Source organism: Mustelus asterias, chromosome 24 (assembly GCF_964213995.1).
Source record: "Mustelus asterias chromosome 24, sMusAst1.hap1.1, whole genome shotgun sequence".
NCBI classification, from domain to species: domain Eukaryota; kingdom Metazoa; phylum Chordata; class Chondrichthyes; order Carcharhiniformes; family Triakidae; genus Mustelus; species Mustelus asterias.
Genome location: NC_135824.1, coordinates 12,630,303 through 12,645,633, shown reverse-complemented (window position 1 = coordinate 12,645,633; position 15,331 = coordinate 12,630,303). Strand labels below are relative to the sequence as shown.

The window sequence follows — 15,331 nt, the reverse complement described above, 5'->3', positions numbered from 1 at the left end:
CATTGTGGCACAGTGGTTAGCACTGCTGCCTCACAGCACCAGGGACCCAGGTTCTATTCCAGCCTTGGGTGACTGACTGTGTGGAGTTTGCACACTCTCCCCGTGTATGCGTGGGTTTCCTCCAGGTGCTCCGGTTTCCTCCCACAATCCAAAGATGTGCAGGTTAGGTAGATTGGCCATGCTAAATTGCCCCAAAATGTGTACTTTAGGGGGTAAATAGGGGGTTATGGGAATAGGCCTGGGTGGGATGCTCTGACAGAGAATTGGTGCAGACCCAATGGGCTGAATGGCCCCCTTCTGCACTGTAGGGATTCTATGAGTCTAACTGCAACACGCCAAGGTTCCTTCCCCTGATCATTCTCCATTGATACCCAATGGAAAAGGTGTAATAACATACTTCAAACAGAAGGGACAAGGGATTCTGCAGTGGCGCAAGTTAGGATGCTGGTTTCCTGTCACCTGTTTATTGCTCTATGATAAAATTTGACACTTGCCCTCCCTGCCTGAATAAGTGTGTGGAATTTAAGTGAGAACAAACTGAGCTCATTTTTGGCGTCAAGAAGGCTGGTTGTCATTACAACACCTTTTAGAAACTCTTAGCCAACTTCAGTAACCATGAGGTGCTTTAGGTGGTGAAAGGCGCTATATAAATTTCCGACATTCACTGTGCAATCTCCCATCTGTGAACGTCAGGTCAGAGGCTGCCCCCTGTGCCCCGGCAAGAGTCGGCACCTTCAATGGAGGAAGATCCAGAGGGGGCTTTACAAAACAACAACAAAAGAGATCAAGAGAGTTGGTGCTGGTGACAGTCGCAGCCCTGTGTCCGAATATATCCGCCCTTGAAAGGCTGCAGGAAAACTGAGCAGTCCTGAGAACAAACGTTCCTGGTGGGTGTTTGCTGAAGGTGGTTCTCCTGGTCCCTGCCACAACATTCCGGGAGGGTCCCAAAGAATTCCATCACCCACTTGCATGGCACGGCGAGGGAAGATGGTATTGCACAGTTCCAGGCTGGGCACAGCGAAGGTGCTGGTTTGAATTGTTCAGTACTTACAGTGGGATCTGACAGAAGCTCTTCTTATGTTTTCTAGCTGTAAAAATGTTTCACAAAATTAAATGGGACGTGCGATCTAAAAGAGGTTAAAAAAAGAAAAAAATAATCATTATATAAACAGAACCATCTTCAATAGGCTGAACACATAATTTCATCCCATCTCTAATCCTTCTTAATACAAATTTGGGCATTTCCTTCGATCTCCCTTCAGATTATAGATTATTTTTCCGAATCCTCCACCCAGTGTCTTTCCTCCCCTAGTCCTTTCTCTAAGCCATTCAGAACTGAACTACACTCCCTTGTGGTGAGCCAGTGAAGCTGCAGCTGTATTATTTATTAAATGTTGACCCTGCCAGTGATGCCCGCAACCAGCTTAAGTCTAAAGTTTATTTTATTAGGGTCACAAGTAGGCTTACATTAACACTGCATTGAAGTTACTGTGAAAATCCCCTAGTTGCCACACTCCGGTGCCTATTCGGGTACACTGAGGGAGAATTTAACATGGCCAAAGCACTCTAACCAGCATGTCTTTCGGACTGTGGGAGGAAACCGGAGCACCCGGAGGAAACCCACGCAGACACGGGGGGAATGTGCAGACTCCACACAGACAGTCACCCAAGCCAGGAATCGAACCCAGGTCCATGGCGCTGTGAGGCAGCAGTGCTGACCATGATGTGGACATTCAAATCTCTTTACCCCAGCACAGTTCCTTATCACTTAGAAGAAATCAGTGATAGCGGTGATACAGAATGAAGCTTTATAAAACAGGATTCTGAGGAGGTGTAACTTCCTCTTTTTCCTGCGATCAGTAATGTTTCAGAGTCACTTTCCAAAGGAATTTGTTGCTTTTCTGCCCACCCCCATTCATGCTTTCATTATCTCCCGACTCGATTCCTGGATCATCTTTCACATTCTACCCTCTTTGACCTTGAGGACATATCCTCTGTCACCTGTATCCTAACTCGCAGGAAGTCACTCTCAATGACCTACATTAGCTCCAAGTTAGGCAGTATCTGGATTCGAAAATTCTCATCCTTGTTTTCAAATTCCTTGCTCCTCCTGTGATCTCCTCCAGTCCCACTCTGCCCCCGTCTCTAATTCTGGCCTCTAGTGCATTCTCAATTATAATAGCTCCACCATTGGTGTCCGTGCTTCAGTTGCCCAGACCCCGCACTCCTGCCACTCCTCCCTCCACATCTTCGCCTCTCTACCTCCCCTTCCTCCATTAAGAAACTCCTTGGGTGGGGTTTTCCATGCCTTCAACCCGTGCCATGCCACCCCGGAGTGTTTCATGATGGCAGAGGGTATCCCTCCGTTGGATGGTGGTGGGATCATGGAATCATAGAATCCCGACAGTGCAGAAGGAGGCCATTTGGCCCATCAAGTGTACACTGACCACAATCCCACCCAGGTCCTATCCCCACAACCCCATATATCCCCTACTAATCCCCCTGACATTAAGGGTCAGTTTACCATGGCCAATCCACCTAACCTGCACATCTTTGGACTGTGGGGTGAAACCGGAGCACCTGGAGGAAACCCATGTAGACATGGGGAGAGCGTGCAAACTCCACGCAGACAGTGACCCGAGGCTGGAATTGAACCAACGTCAATGGGTTCTATGCCCGCCACCCCCGCTCCCCGCGCAGGGGGTTCTCTATGGGTGCGACTGGAAGATCCCACCAGCGAGAATGGCTGGAAAACTCCAGCCCTTAAAATCTACCCCATTGACCAAACCTTTGGTCATCTGACCTATAGGCCGGAATTTTACCGTCCCACCTGCCACGGCAATCGGAGCGGGCGGGGGGCGGACTATGGAAAGGTCCGTTAACCTCGGGTGGGATTTTCCGGTTTCAGGGTCAGCGAGGCCGGAAAATCCCACCCATAACATTTCCTTATGGGAACGAGTGGCGTCTTATCATGCCCTTGTTTCATTATGTTAAAGGGCTTTATAAATATAAATTGTTGTTCTTTTGTCCGTCTGCAGAAAACTGCAGCAAAGAGGAAGTTACACCGGGATCATATTTCTGTCTTATAAAAGGTCATTCTCAGGATGTGGGTGGCTCTGGCACAGTCAACATTTATTACCCATTCCTCGATATCATGAGAGAAGGGGAGCGCAGTGGCACGGTGCTTAGCACTGCTGCATCACAGCGCTAGAGATCCGGCTTGGGTCACTGTCTGTGTGGAGTTTGCACATTCTCCCCGTGTCTGCCTGGGTTTCCTCCGGGTGCTCCGGTTTCCTCCCACAGAACAAAGATGTGCAGGTTAGGTTGATTGGCCGTGCTAAATTGCCCCTTAGTGTCAGAGGGATTAGCAGGGTAAATACATGGGGTTACGGTGATAGGGCCTGGATGGGATTATTGTAGGGATTCTCTGAGCTACGAAACAACCACATTGCTGTTGGTCTGGAGTAACAAGTGGGTCAGACCAGGTAAGGACAGCAGATTTCCTTGGGACATTTGGTAAACCAGATGGGTTTTAAATGACAATTTGACGGCTTTTAGTCACTCTCTCCTCCTTTTACAGGTTTTTGTTACAAATTTCCAAGCTACTGTGATGAGATTTGAACTTCTGCTCCCTGCATGATAACGGCAGGCTTTCCGATGGTTACTCCAGTAAGGTAACCACCTGAATACTTCAATGCTGTATCAGCATTATGTCTGTGCTCAGAAGAGGTCCATTCATACTTCATGAGCATTAACGTAGTGTTAATTGTATATTAATTTTATTTAATTGTATACAGGTGGTCAGCATTAACTGGCGATTCACTCAGATCCTTTTAAATAGACACAGATTGAATCAGTGATGTTGTGTTGAAAGATCCATGCTTACAGTATGTGTGTAGCAGTGCGGTGTGCTTGGCCTACTGGTAATGCCATTGCACTAGTAATCAAGAGACCCTGGCTAATGTTCTGGGGACAAAGAGTTCAAATCCTCCCATAGCTGCTGGAGGAATTCAAATTAAAACAGATCTGGAATTGAAAGCTAGTCTTAGTATTGGTGACCATGAAACTATTGTGAATTGTTGTTTACAAAAAACCATCTGGATAATGAACCACTAATGAATAATAAAGGAAATCTATCTGGTCTGACCTACATGTGACTTCAGATCTTAAGAGTCCCGACAGTGCAGAAGGAGGCCATTCGGCCCATCGAGCCTGCACTGCCAACAATCTCACTGAGGCCCTATCCCTGTAACCCCACGCATTTACCCTAGTTAGTCCCCCTGACACTAAGGGGCAATTTGGCACAGCCAATCCTCCTAACCTGCACATCTTTGGAGTGTGGGAGGAAACCGGAGCACCCGGAGGAAACCCACGCAGACACAAGGAGAACGTGCAAACTCCACACAGTCACCCAAGGCCGGAATTGAACTCAGGTCCTTGGCGCTGTGATGCAGCAGTGCTAACCATTGTGCCACCATGCCACCCATCCATAGCAATGTGGGTAACTCTTAACTGCCCTCTGAAATGGCAGTTCAAGAGGGATTGGGGATGGGAGACAAGTATCAGCTGTTGCTGGAGGATCATCAACTCGGTGAAAGACGCTGTTTGGTCTGCCCAAAACCTGTTGATCTTCCGGTTCAAGGAGTTGTCCCCAATCGAGTGTTGCAGACTGGCACATTCCAACGGCTAGGTCTACATGCTGAGGGGCGCACTAAAGCTCGGGGCAGCTGCCGCAGAGGCGCAATGGGGAAGGTCGCTGCCTAAGACCTTTCAATCACAGTGAACCGAGGGGAGCAGAACCTCCTCGGACTGAATGACTTGCTGAATACTGGCAGTGAATATTCTATGTACCTCAGTTGTACTGACACAGCTGAGTGCAACTTGTTCTCTGTAGACAATCTTTAAAATAACTTTGCAACATTTATAAGGACCATTGTAAAATGTCTGAAACACGGCATGGTGGCACAGTGGTTAGCACTTCTGCCTTTCAGCGCCAGAGACCCGGGTTCGATTCCGGTCTCAGGTCACTGTCTGTGTGGAGTTTGCACATTCTCCCCATGTCATAGAATCACAGAATTATAGAACCATACAGTGCAGAAGGAGGCCATTCTGCCCATCAAGTCTGCACTGACCACAATCCCACCAAGGCCCTATCCCTGTAACCCCACATATTTACCCTAGCTATTCCCCCGACACTAAGGGGCAATTTACCATGGCCAATCCACCTAACCCCCACATCTTTGGACTGTGAAAGGAAACCAGAGCACCCGGAGGAAACCCACGCAGACATGGGGAGAACGTGCAAACTCCACACAGACAGTGAACCAAGCTAGGAATCGAATCCGGGTCTCTGACGCTGTGAGGCAGCAGTGCTAACCACTGTGCCACCCACAATAGAAGCGTCCTTTGATGGATAACTCCCAAAGTGAAGCACATGACACGGGGCACATGGACTTGAACCATGGACCTCTTGATCTGCAATCAAATGCTCTACCACTGAGCTACACCCCCTAATTGCTGACGTGGGTTTCCTCCGGGTACTCCAGTTTCCTTGAACAGTCCAAAGATGTGCAGGTTAGGTGGATTGGCCATGCTAAATTGACCCTAGTGTCGGGATTAGCAGGGTAAATATGTGGGGTTACAGGAATAAGGCCTGGGTGGGATTGTGGTCAGTGCAGGCTCCATGGACCAAATGGTCTCCTTCTGCACTGTAGGGATTCTATGGGATTCTATGATTTCCTTGACTGTATTGAAGTATCTCAGAGTGTTAGTTGGTATATGGAAAGAGTCTGAATATTGTTGTTTTATGGGTGATGGCCATTTTGGAATGTTTGTAAGGTTCTTGTAGATATCTTATGAATAAAGTATATTTTTGGGGGAATAAAAAACAAATGCTTGCCAATGATGCCCACATCCCATGAAAGAATAAATATCAAAACAAAACTTTGTTAATAAACCTAAGCCTAAAGATTGGCTCCAGATCTATCCTGCATCAACTGTCTCTGGTGGAAAGTGACACATGCTCACCTTATGGCTGTACCTCTCCATTTGTGGCAGATTTTGTGGATGGGTTGTTGACAGAATGGATACTGTACAACGCAGCTTCTTCCTCCCCTGGTACCTACAGATTCAAAGATGTTGCCAAGAGTTAAATGGATCGGAAACCATTCTCTCTCAAACAACCTTTGTTGCAGAGATTTGATTGACAAAACATCATTTTCTTCAGCAACTTTCAGGCTTTTACACAGGCCGCCAGCTGGGGTCCTTTTTAGATATCATGGGCCTGTGGAAGGAAGTTCGGTATCTGGAGTAAAGTTCACGGTCGGGGTAGGGCGTGCATGGACACAACACAGAATGGGCTCAATGGGCAGAACGATCTTCCTTTATTCCAGTAAAATAAAAACAAAATTCCACGGATGCTGGAGATGGGAGATAAAATCAGAAAATGCTGGAAAAGCTCAGCAGGTCTGACAGCATCTGAGGAGAGAGGAACAGAGTTAACGTTTTGAGTCCAAGATGGCGCCTCTACAGAACTCTGGGTGGGATTTTCTGGTCCTGGCAGTGGGGGGTGGGGCATCATCGTGGGCAGACGGGACAGGAAAATCTGGAGAGGGGCCTTGGTCACTCTTCAGATTTTCCTCTCCTACCCACAATGGTGCCCATTGGGAGGACCGGAAGATCCCAGCCACTGTTACACTCCCTGTAAATGCTGCCAGACCGGCTGATTTTTACCACTACGTCCCATGTTCCTGGTTTGCCAACATTTTTGGGAGGGAATCAGTGGAATTTAGAGTTTTTCTACAAAATCCTGCAGCAGTAAGTGTCCTGAAGATAACAAACAGCTTCAGTTATCAACAAACATTTAGATGCATTTACCATGTAAATTGGGGCTAACACACTGGGGAGCTCAAGGCTGCCCCTGCTGCTGTATTCAATCAGGTTAAGATGTGGGTGGCGTATGGGGCTTAAGAATTAAATTCAGTTTAGGTGCCAGGCTTGGTTGGATTATTTTACCCCAGGGTGCTAAATGGGCTTCATCATAGGGTGATACAGAAGGGAAGGAGACGATTCTGGAGGCACAGTGGTTAACACTGCTGCCCCACAACGCCAGGGACCCGGGCTCAATTCCGGCCTTGGGTCACTGTCTGTGTGGAGTCTGCAGCTTCTCCCCGTGTCTGCGTGGGTTTCTTCCGGGTGCTCCAGTTTCCTCCCACAGTCCAAAGATGTGCAGGTTAGGTGGATTAGCCATGCTAAATACACGGGGTTGCGGGATAAAGTAAAGTAAAGTAAAGTTTATTTATTAGTCACAAGTAGGCTAACATTGACACTGTAATGAAGTTACTGTGAAAATCCCCTAGTCACCACAATCCGGCACTTGTTTGGGCACACTGAGGGCGAATTTAGCATGGCCAATGCACCTGACCAGCACATCTTTCTGAATGTGGGAGGAAACCAGAGCATCCGGAGTAAACCCATGCAGACACGGAGAGAATGTGCTGACTCCGCACAGACAGTGACCCCAGCCGGGAATTGAACCTGGGTCCTTGGCACAGTGAGGCAGCAGTGCTCTCCGCTGTGCCATCTGCTAGTTACTTAATATGTGACTGTCATTGAAAGATCAGGAATACAAACCTGAAATTCAATGTTATTGAAGCAGTCATTTAACTGAGGCAGTGGATTAACTAGACCAATGGACAGCAGTACAGTGGTTAGCACTGCTGCCTCACAGCGCCAAGGACCCGGGTTCGATTCCTGGCTTGGGTCACTGTCTGTGTGGAGTTTGCACATTCTCCCCGTGTCTGTGTGGGTTTCCTCCGGGTGCTCCATTTTCCTCCCACAGTCTGAAAGACGTGCAGGTTAGGAGCATTGACCCAAACAGGCGCTGGAGTGTGGCAACGAGGGAAATTTCGCAGTAACTTCATTGCATTGTTAATGTCAGCCTACTTGTGACTAATAATTATAAATAAATAACCTAGTTATCAAAATCACACAAAAAAAAACATTTTCCAGTTAAGGCGTTAATAGACCCACTGGTTAACTCTGAGAAGTGCAGAGATGACAGAAAAAAACTTTAAATTTGAGTTTAAAATGTGTCGAGTTACAAAAAAAAGGGGCTATAGTGATGGAGCGGGAGGGGGGGATGGGGCTGACTGGATTGGTCTTTAGAGAGCCAATATAGAATCAATGGGCCGAATGGTCTCCTTCTGTGTCATAATTGTTCGATAACCCACTGAAAGCAAGAGGAGTTACAGCTCCCAGTGTCGGTGATGAGGAATCATATCTCCAGTTTTGCCATTATGTAGGAACTTACCTCCCAGTACACCTCGTCTTCAAAGCAGTTTTCATCCGATGGATCGCCCCAGAATGGCAACTTCAGAATAAAACCTTTGGGGGAGAAATAAACCATCATCAGCGATCAGTGACTTCCAATCAAATTTTGAACTGTTAAATAACTTTCTGGGATAACAGGACTGTAAAGTTTTAAGTTTATTTATTAGTGTCACAAGATTAGCTTACATTAACAGTGCAATGAAGTTACTGTGAGAATTCCCCAGTTGCCACACTCCAGCGTCTGTTCGGATGCGCTGAGGGAGAATTTAGCATGGCCAATGTACCTAGCCAGCACGTCTTTTGGACTGTGGGTGGAAACCAGAGCACCCGGAGGAAACCCACGCAGACACAGGGAGAATGTGCAGACTCCACACAGACAGTGACCCGAGGCCGGAATTGAACCCGGCTCCCTGCCGCTGTGAGGTAGCAGTGCTAACCCACTGTGCCACAAACTATTTATGTGACAGTAAAGTAATGGACTAAAGGATAAGATGAAACAAAGGGGCATTAGCTTCTTTTGGAACATTTGGGCCTATCTTTCCAGATTGCCAACCCTGCAATAGCCTCACCATAGCATCACACAAGGAGACACAAGCTTAAGTGAATGGCAGGTTTAGGATCTGAAGCCAGGAGGAATTTCTTTATAGAGAGGAATAAACAGCAACTGTAACTGGTTAACAGGAAGGGTGGATGAGTCTAAGTACAGCTGTAAGCAGTAACGGAAAGGCGACAAGATTGGTATCAGGAAGAATGGGATCAGATGGAATTTTATATCTAAATGCAATCTTGTCAAAGATTGTGATATGTTAGCATTGTTATTATAGGCTGTTATTCTACTGATTGGAATATTTATCTCAGGCAGAGAATACATTAAATAACAGTTTTTACTCATTCTTTCAATGTGATGTACTTCAGTAAAAAAATTCCTTCTGGGTTTTCATAATTACACTATTGTGTAATGGCACAACAACACCACAGGGTGGCAGCCAAAGTCCAGCCTTTTTGATCTGATTGTTTCTGCAGGAACTCAGTTGTGGTTTTCGAAAGGTGCATGTCCTTAATGAAAATAGATTCAGGCGAATGTTTTACCCAGTATTGCTAACAAACACACAAAGCCATGTCGTAAACATGTTGCCATCCACACCCAGTGCTTTTGCAATTTTTGCGATTCAAATGTCTGCTGAACAAGAGGCTGGAATATGTTCCTTTTTAGTTTTGCGAACGTTATATTCGGAGTAGCTGTTCCACAATGTCTCACCGGGCCTGATTTTACCAACAATTTGTGCCCGTTTTCGGGCGCGAAATCGCGGTAAAATCGGGCGTGAGGCCTTTATCACGATCTGCACCCACGTCCGAGCAAATCGTGACTTTACCGACACCTGATTCGGGCGCGGATCTGTTCCGCGCCCGAATCGGGCGGTCCGACGATTTAAATGCATTAGCATGCATTTAAATTGATTTAATGAACTGCCCGCCCAACTCTACCATCAAATCCCATTTTACCTTCCCGTTCTGGATCCGCGCTTTTAGAGACCTGCAAAATAAAAATCCGAAGCCAACTTTTATTTTGCAGGGGAACCTCCGAAGCGGGTTCAGAGCCTGCAACGGCTCTCTGACCCAGATCATCCTCTGGGAGGCGGGGGGGGGGTGGGTCAGATCATCCTCGGGGGGTGGGGGGGGCTGGTGGAGGAGGAGGGGGGCAGCTCAGATCATCCTCTGGGGAAGGGGGGAGGGAGGTGGGTTGAATGGATCTCTGGGGGGGGGGGGGCGGGGAGGTCCGCTGCCACTCTGTGGGCGATCGGTGGGGAGGGAGGGGGGCAGGGGTGTCCGCTGCCACTCTGCGGGCGATCCCTCCTCCCCACCGGAGGAACGAATCCCTCCTCCCGGAGTGGGGATTCGTTCCTCTGGTGGGGAGGAGGGATCGCCCACAGAGTGGCAGCGGACACCCCTGCCCCCCTCCCTCCCCACCGATCACCCGCAGAGTGGCAGCAGACCCCCCCTGTCTCCCCCCCAGAGATCCATCCGACCTGCCTCCCTCCTCCCCCCCCCCAGAGGATGATCCGACCTGCCCCCTCCTCTTTCCCCTCCCAACCAGAGATACGACTGAGCCGCCCCCTCCTCCTCCCCCCCCGCCACCAGAGATACATCTGAGCTGCTCTCCTCCTCCCCCGCCCCCCCCCCCCCCCCCCCGAGGATGATCTGTGTCAGAGAGCCGCTCTCTCCGCTTTCTGCTTTTTTTTTCCTGCAACTGGTTTTAATGATACATCACACAAACAACTAAATATATGCAAGTCAAATCCACACAAATGTAGTCAGGAACAGGAGGCACAGAATTAATGTGAATGGGTATTGTCTAATTAACATTCAAAGCATTTTCTCCTTGCATTTAAGCCATGTAATAGTAGAAATAAAAACAGGAATCTGTTTTTTCATTCCCTGTATCCTTCCTGTAGAAACACATTTTACTAAAATAAATGGATTAGATCATAAATAACAAACACAACTTATTAATGACATCACAATAATATGTGCATTTGTCAAAGTTCCACTGATGTCAACACCAGTCCAGTGATGGTTGTTTCTAAAATCCAAAATTTTGAAGACTACTTTTTCTTCCAGAATTTGCTATAATTGTCAATTTTAAATTCATCTTCAAATTGCTCCTCTTTCATTCCAGCTCTTTTGGGAACACGTTTGCGCATTCTTGCTTTCCTTTCAGCTTCTGGCAGAAGGGAAGCATCGACTGGCATCATAATAATATTTTTAGGCTCCTTGTATCGGATATTGATAGTGGACCCATCAGGTCGAACCAGCAAAACAGGATACAGCCTGGCACAGACCTGCCTTCCAAAGCGAACTACTGATGTTCTATTTGAATTGTTCCGCCTGGGTACGCTGGACACAGGATACACAGCAGGAAGCAAATCTTTCAGAAACATTTAGCTGTTAAGACGGCACAAACCGCCACAGCCGCGCGCTCCAGCCCAGCGCCCGGGCGGGCTTCATCAAATTTTTTTCGAACTGCGCATGCGCAGTTCAGAGCTCCGATCGTTCCGGCGGCGCTAAGCCCCGCCCACAGCGCGGATCGGACTGGAGCCGGCTGAATGCGTATGGGCGCGCTGGAAAGTGGATTTCGAGGTCGGATCTGTACTACGCCCAGATTCGGCACTTAGAATCAAAATGGTAAAATCAGGCCCACCGTCTCCGTAAGATCATTTAATCAGATGTATGCTTCCTCTCCCAGGAGAAATTGGCCCTTTGCTAGTGTGCAATTGCACAATTGGGCAGAATAGTGGCACAGTGGTTAGCACTGCTGCCTCTCAGCGCCAGGGACCCAGGTTCAATTCACTGTCTGTGGGGAGTCTGCATGTTCTCCCCGTGTCTGCGTGGGTTTCCTCCGGGTGCTCCGATTTCCTCCCACAGTCCAAAAGACATGCTCAACCTAACCCGCACATCCTTGGAGTGTGGGAGGAAACCGAAGGAAATCCTCGCAGACACGGGGACAATATGCAGACTCCACAATGACCCAAGCCAGGAATTGAACCCGGGTCCCTGGCGCTGAGAGACAGCAGTGCTAACCACTGTGCCACCGAGCCACCCCTGCAACTTTAACCTTCGTCCCCCTCATCAACGTGTATAAACTCCACACAGAGTGACCCAAGCCGGGAATCGAACCAGGTCCCTGGAGTTGTGAGGCAGCAATGCTAACCACTGTGCCGCCCCAAGGAGTGGAGCAAAGGCTCCTGGAATAAAAGGGAGAATAGGAACATGGACACAAAGTCATTGATATAAATTGTCAGAAGTTCAGGCCCCAGCACAGGTGAATGAATTTGAATACAAATTGACTATGATCTGTCTCATTGAAGGGATGCATCTGGTGGCTGTGAAAGGCGGTATATAAATGCAGATCTTTCTTTCACAGAATTGCAGAACTTTTACGGCACAGGAGGCCATTCAGTCCATTGTTTCTTTAATGTCCCATTCTCCTGCCTTCCCCCATACCCCTGCACATTGTGCCTATTTGAATAATCATCTAATTTCCCCTTGAAGGCCTCTATTTGATCTACCTCCACCACACTTCCAGGCTGTGCATTCCAGACCCCCACCACTCGCCATATGAAAAAGCTTTTTCTCACATCAGGTTTGTTTCTTTTGCAAACCACTTTGAATTGGTGCCCCTCTCATTCTTGATCCTTTTACCAACGGGAATAGTTTCTCCCTATCTACTCTGTCCAACCCCCTCATGATTTTGAACATCTCTACCAAATCTCCTCTTTAACTGCCTTTTCTCCAAGGAGAACAGTCCCAATCTCTCCAATCTACCCTCGTAATTAAAGTTTCTCATCCCTGGAACCATTCTTGTAAACCTCTTCTGCACTGTCTCCAGTGCGTTCACATCCTTCCTGCAGTGTGTTCCCCCGAATTGTACACAATATTCCAGCTGAGGTCTAACTTGTGTCTTGAATAAGTTCAGCATAGCCTCCTTGTTCTTGTACTCTATGCCCCATCTATAAAGTCCAGAATGCTGCATACTTTTTTAACAGCATTCTCCACCTGTCCTGCTCCATTCAATGATCATGAATCATAGAATCCCTACAGTGCAGAAGGAGGCCATTTGGTCCATTGAGTCTGCACCGACCACAATCCCACCCAGGCCCCACATCCACAACCCCAAGCATCCACCCCAGCCAGTCCCCCTGACACGAAGGGGGCAATTTAGCACGGCCAATCCACCTAACCTGCAAATCTTTGGACTGTGGGAGGAGCACCCAGAGGAAACCCATGCAGACACGGGGAGAATGTGCAAACTCCGCACAGACAGTGACCCAAGCAGGGAATCGAACCCAGGTCCCTGGCGCTGTGAGGCAGCGGTGCTAACCATTGTGCCACCATGCCACCCGTGATCTGTGTATATTCATACACCCAGGTCCCTCTGCTCCTGCATGCCACTTCATAATTTTACACCTTTTTTCACATTGTCCATGTTCGTCCTCCCAAGATGCATCACTTCACCCTTCTCCACATTGAACTTCATCTGCCCCCTACCTGCCCACTCCACCAACTTGCCTACATCTTTTTGAAGTTCCATATTGTCCTCCTCACAGTTTACAATGCTTCCGAGTTTTGTGTCAACCACAAAATTTGGATTTGTCCCCTGCACACCAAGATCTAGATCTTTAATATGCACCAGGAAAAGCAAAGGTCACAATTCCGACCCCTGGAGAACTCCACTACAAACCTTCCTCTAGCCCAAGAAATATCCATTGACCATTACTCGTTGTTTCCTAACACTCAACCAATTTTGTGTCCATGTTGCGACTCTCCCTTTTATTCCAGGTGCCTTTGCTCCACTCCTTGGGGCGGCACAGTGGTTAGCATTGCTGCCTCACAACTCCAGGGACCTGGTTCGATTTCCGGCTTGGGTCACTCTCTGTGTGGAGTTTATACACGTTCTCCCCGTATACGATAAATGGCAGAACCATAAAGGGTGTAGATACGCAGAGGGACCTGGGTGTGCAAGTCCACAGATCCTTGAAGGTGACGTCACAGGTGGAGGAGGTAGTGAATAAGGCATATGGCATGCTTGCCTTTATAGGACGGGGCATAGAGTATAAAAGTTGGGGTCTGATGTTGCAGTTGTATAGAACGTTGGTTCAGCTGCATTTGGAATACTGCACCCAGTTCTGGTCGCCACACTACCAGAAGGACGTGGAGGCTTTAGAGAGAGTGCAGAGGAGATTTACCAGGATGTTGCCTGGTATGTAAAGGCTTTGTTATGAGGAGAGATTGGGTAAACTGGGGTTGTTCTCACTGGAAAGATGGAGGATGAGGGGTGACCTAATAGAGGTGTATAAAATTATGAAAGGCATAGATAGGGTGAACGGTGTGAAGCTCTTTCCCAGATCGGTGGTGACGTTCACGAGGGGTCATAGGTTCAAGGTGAGGGTGGGGAGGTTTAACACGGATATCAGAAGGACGTATTTTACACAGAGGGTGGTGGGGGCCTGGAATGTGCTGTTGGGCAAGGTGGTGGAGGCGGACACACTGGGAACGTTTAAGACTTATCTAGATAGCCACATGAACGGAGTGGGAATGGAGGGATACAAAAGAATGGTCTAGTTTGGACCAGGGAGCGGCGCGGGCTTGGAGGGCCGAAGGGCCTGTTCCTGTGCTGTATTGTTCTTTGTTCTTTGTGTCTGCGTGGGTTTCCTCCGGGGGCTCCGGTTTCCTCCCACACTCCAAAGATGGATTAGGTGGATTGGCTATGCTAAATTGCCCTTTAGTGTCCCGGGATGCATACATTAGAGGGATTAGTGGGGTTACATGGATAGGGCCTGGGTGGGATTGTTGTTGGTGTAGACACGATGGGCCGAATGGCCTCCTTCTGCACTGTAGGGATTCTATGATTCTAATCTATGATTCTATTCCTATAAGCCCTCGACTGTCAGCGTCCTCAAGCTAGTTGACCATGTGTAGCATTTGCTTTCCCTGTGAATCAGCTTCATGCTTGTGGGATTGAGGCTTTGGCTTCATGCTGGCGTTCCCGTCTCAATCAGAATTACCTGCCTCTGATGCCTCCAATTAACAGTGTTAACTGGCCTTTACATTGTGCCCTTCTCGGTCGCTGAACATCAGTCTGGTCCACTCACCTACAATCGTTCCTCCCCCCACACTCAGGAGGAGAGTAACGCAGAGAGCTGCAGCCTGATATCCACCCTGGACACTGGGCGTCCGATCCGCAAACCCGTCCTTGAAACCGAAAGCAACAACTAACCTGAAGGAAGTGAAACAAATGGGTCACAGAATTATACAAAATGGAGCCTTGCACCTCCACTCATTGGGCCCGGCAATGGCAGCCATTGCTGTAGGGACTGGAGTGTCAGCACTCAGCCAAAGGCTCAACACAAACAGCTCCCAGCCAACACGGCACGGTGGCACAGTGGTTAGCACTGCTGCCTCACAGCACCAGGGTCCCAGGTTCAATTCCAGCTTCAGGTCA

The 15,331-nt window shown here is 48.3% G+C and overlaps 1 protein-coding gene and 1 non-coding gene across 2 annotated transcripts in view; both read right to left on the bottom strand.

Annotated features, from left to right (window-relative positions):
• Window positions 1-910: 910 nt before the first annotated feature.
• rhcgb (Rh family, C glycoprotein b) overlaps window positions 911-15,331 on the bottom strand; it is a 35,102-nt gene continuing 20,681 nt past the window's right edge. The window contains exons 8-11 of the mRNA XM_078241013.1: window positions 14,982-15,106; window positions 8,312-8,385; window positions 6,028-6,121; window positions 911-1,127 (exon numbers count right to left, since the gene is read on the bottom strand). Coding sequence (XP_078097139.1) covers window positions 6,029-6,121; window positions 8,312-8,385; window positions 14,982-15,106 — 292 coding nt within the window. The 3' untranslated portion in view covers window positions 911-1,127; window position 6,028. The remainder of the gene's footprint in view (window positions 1,128-6,027; window positions 6,122-8,311; window positions 8,386-14,981; window positions 15,107-15,331) is intronic.
• Window positions 5,436-5,511, bottom strand: trnac-gca (transfer RNA cysteine (anticodon GCA)). The gene has a single exon. It is a non-coding gene; the product is annotated as a tRNA-Cys (tRNA).